The following is a 4,052-nucleotide window of genomic DNA, read 5'->3' as shown; positions in this document are numbered from 1 at the left end:
ACCCCGTTTCCTCATGACATGCAACAGAAAAGGCGACGAGACTGTCAAAGGCTCTCGCAAAGCGGTGCAATTTAAACTTGTCAACCACTATATCATGTCAGTTTATAAGAAGAAAGATAAGCCGATTTCCACATAATTTCACCGTCCACTACAGCGTCCGCACGCACAAACACACACGAAAAGACAAAAGCTGAACTGTCACTCTGTGAAGGGAAGTGATTGAATCCCCTCAAAAAAAAGGGAAGTGATTGAAGGTGACATGGGCGGGTGCGGGCGATATTTACACCGCAAACCTGAAGTGCAAACCACTCTCTGCTCTGAACTTCTGAAGCTTGCTGAACTGGAGCAAGCTTTGAGAGCAAGACGAGCCGGCGGCGCCAATGGCGGCGGTGACGGGCGTTCACCGTCACCACTGGTCGGGCTGGAGGATTGGGGGAGGTTCCCAGTTCGTTCCTCGGAAAGTTATGCACACCAATGGCGGCGGCGCGGCGCGTTCGCTCGGCCTCGGCCTCTCCCCAACCAAAGGGGCGGCGCTGGTATTTCTCTTCCTCCTGCTCATTGACGGTGCCCTGCTTGCCGCGTCTGCCACCACGGACACCATCCTCCCCGGCGAGGGCATCTCCGGGAACGAGACCCTGGTCTCCAGGAGCGGCGGCTTCGAGCTGGGCTTCTTCTCCCCAGGCCCCGGCATCCACTACTTCCTGGGTGTCCGGTTCCGGAATATGGGCCACAGCCCTACCTTCTGGCTCGGGGACAGGGTCGTCATCACCGACCTGCCCGCCGCGTCGCTGGAGATCTTCGCCGACAGTCTCTGCATCAAGCAGAATGGAGCCAGCCTCCGGTGCATGCCGTCGCCGGGCGGCAATGTGTCGTCCGCCGCCGTGGCGGTCCTCCTCGACAACGGCAACCTGGTGGTGAGGGACCAGGGGAACTCCTCCCTGGTCCTGTGGCAGAGCTTCGACTACCCCAGCGACGCGCTGCTCCCCGGAGCTAGGCTCGGGCTCGACAAGGACACCGGGAAGAACGTCTCGCTGACGTTCAAGAGCTTCTCGCACAACGGCAGCCTCAGCGTCGACGCGAACCGCAGGAACGGGTTCGTGCTCACCACCGACGGCCATGCCAACCGCGGCACCTTCCCGGACTGGATGGTGTCCTCTCAAGACAATGGCAGCTCGCTGCTGCTCAATCACAGGGAGGGCCTGAACAGTACCGAGTTCTTGCAGTTCCATCTGGGGCAAGTCAGCCTAATGCGGTACTCGGAGCCGGATCCCGCCGGAAACGGCACCGGTGGTTGGGTTGCTCGCTGGTCCTTCCCTTCCAATTGCAAGTCCGGCGGGTTCTTCTGCGGTAAGTTCGGCGCCTGCACGAGCAGCGGGAAGTGCGGCTGTGTGGGCGGGTTCACGCCGTCGTACCCGATTGAGTGGGGGCTTGGGTACTTCGTCAACGGCTGCTCGAGGTCTCTCCCGCTGAGCTGCGAGTCCGACGGCCAGACGGAGCACGATGACTCCTTCGCCCCGTTGGACAAGCTGCAAGGGCTTCCTTACGACGCCCAGGAAGAGATGGCCGGAACTGATGAAGTCTGCAGAGAGGCTTGCCGGAGCAAATGCTACTGCATCGCCTACTCGTATGGCGGCCATGGATGCAAGCTATGGTACCACAACCTGTATAATCTGAGCTTGGCTGCCAGGCCACCGTACAGCAAGATCTACCTCCGTTTGGGCCCCGCGCCCAGGAACAAGAAAGGCTTGCAAGCAAGAGGAATTGCATTATTGGTCACTGGATTGATATGCTTTGCTTCCTTGATACTGATAATGGTGCTGCTATGGAGATTCAGGAGGAATTCGCTTGCCGCCGGGAAGTTTGAAGTGGAAGGCCCTCTTGTGGTCTACACTTATGCACAGATCAAGAAAGCCACGATGAATTTCTCCGATAAAATCGGCCAGGGGGGATTCGGAAGTGTTTTCAGGGGAACGCTGCCGGGATCAACAGACATCGCTGTGAAGAATCTCAAAGTAATCGGGGAAGCAGAGAAGCAGTTCAGAACAGAGGTGCAGACACTCGGAGCGATCCAACATAATAAGCTGGTCCGTCTGCTGGGATTCTGTGTCAAGGAGGACAGAAGGTTGCTCGTCTATGAGTACATGCCAAATGGCTCCTTGGACGCTCATCTCTTTAGGGAGAAATCTGGTGTGTTGAGTTGGAACGTTCGCTACCAAATTGCACTGGGCATCGCCAAGGGTCTCGCCTATCTGCATGAAGAATGTGAGGACTGCATCATACACTGCGACATCAAACCCGAGAACATACTGCTCGACGCGGAGTTCTGCCCCAAGATCGCCGATTTCGGCATGGCGAAGCTGCTGGGACGGGAATTCAACTCCGCGCTGACCACCATGCGAGGAACCATGGGATACCTCGCGCCGGAGTGGCTGTCCGGGCTGCCCATCACCAGGAAGGCCGACGTGTACAGCTTCGGCATTGTGCTCTTCGAGATCGTCTCGGGGAGAAGGTGCACTGAGGTGGTGAAAATTGGGAGCCATCGGTATTTTCCTCTCCACGCGGCTGCGCAGGTGAACGAAGGGGAGGTTCTGTGCCTGCTGGACGCTCGGCTGGAAGGCGATGCTAATGTGGAGGAGCTGGAGGTCATCTGTAGGGTCGCCTGCTGGTGCATCCAGGACCAGGAGAACGATAGGCCGTCAATGGGGCAAGCTGTTCGCATGTTGGAAGGTGTCGTGGACGTTGATATGCCTCCAATACCAACTTCGCTTCAGGACCTTATGGAGGGTGATGGAAGTGATATATATCCTGATTCCTGAAGAAGGTTGCTAGAGAAATCCAATTCCGGATTTGTTGGATCTGAATCTGAATATGTGTTCAGATTTGTTTCCAATTACAGACTACAAGCCCTCTACTAAAAAGTATTGAAAACTCATTTGTACACCGTACAAATTCCCTCTGTGGAATGTTGTAGGGATTCAGCGAAGTCGGAACAAGAAGAAACAGTCTTCTTGCAGACTCTCCAATGCATCCCTCTACCATGGACTGACAAAGATGTCCAAGGCCGGTCGACAGACTCTCCATTGAGGTTCTACACGTGATCCAAAGGCCCAGATCTTATAAAGTCAAAACTGAAGCCCTGACTTTCTAGACTTGTAGTTTTTCAGCAGATTCAGTGATAAAACAGCAGCAACTATGCCCTCCACGCTACGAAAATTGTACAACAGATAACTGGTATTCGTTGCAAATATGGTTCTTAATTAAATATGAAGAAGACTTTTTTTTGCGAGGGAAATATGAAGAAGACTTGACATCAAAGCAAGTGCTACTGCTGTAGAAACTAAGTAAATTAAATGTGAACAGATTGTAGAAGCAAAGAGTACAGGCTGAACAAAGTAAAAACTTGACACCATTGCTACTGCTCTACCAACCCAGAAAAGTACAAAACGGAAGTCCCCTTCTGCTTGCGCTCTCAAATGAGCGCGTGGTGAACAATAACACCAAAAAACATATTTAAATAAAGTTTCAAAAATTCTGAATTTTTTTTGGCAAACTTTGACAATTTTTTCATGTGTTTGAAAGTTTCATGATGAAATTACATCTGTAGAAGTCGTTGAAAATAACAAAATCAATGCTCCAAAATGCTTTTGAAAGTAGCATTTTAGGAGCATCCATTTTGTTTCTTTTTGGCATGGCTTCCACGAATGTGATTCCACGATGAAACTTTGCAAGCACTTAGAACATTTGTAAATGTTTGCCACCAAAAAAATCAGATTTTTTTTTGAACTTTTTTCAGTGTATTTCGGTGTTACTGGTCATCCGGGTCCAAATGTGCTCGGGAGCTGTAACTTTGCATCCGTGTGGCCGGTGGCTTATACCTGTAAATTATATATATAGGGATGTATAAATATACACCGATTTGAAGGGGCGCGTAAAACTACGCAACAAACTGCATGTTAGTAAGAACATGGTCATCTTGGCTGAGTTCATGGACTGCATGAGGCCGGATGAGGTACAGTTTGATCGGCTCAGTTTATGGGCAAGGTCCCGAATCT

General features: G+C 51.9%; 1 protein-coding gene across 1 annotated transcript; it reads left to right on the top strand.

Annotated features, from left to right (window-relative positions):
- The first annotated feature begins 241 nt into the window (after positions 1-241).
- On the top strand, positions 242-3,282 carry LOC119267622 (G-type lectin S-receptor-like serine/threonine-protein kinase At2g19130). Its single transcript, XM_037549045.1, has one exon. The coding sequence runs from the start codon at positions 381-383 to the stop codon at positions 2,814-2,816; it is 2,436 nt and encodes an 811-aa protein (XP_037404942.1). The 5' UTR covers positions 242-380; the 3' UTR covers positions 2,817-3,282.
- The last annotated feature ends 770 nt before the right edge of the window (positions 3,283-4,052 follow it).

The sequence above is a fragment of the Triticum dicoccoides genome, chromosome 3A (genome assembly GCF_002162155.2).
Source record: "Triticum dicoccoides isolate Atlit2015 ecotype Zavitan chromosome 3A, WEW_v2.0, whole genome shotgun sequence".
NCBI lineage: Eukaryota > Viridiplantae > Streptophyta > Magnoliopsida > Poales > Poaceae > Triticum > Triticum dicoccoides.
This window is presented reverse-complemented; position numbering and strand designations above follow the sequence as displayed.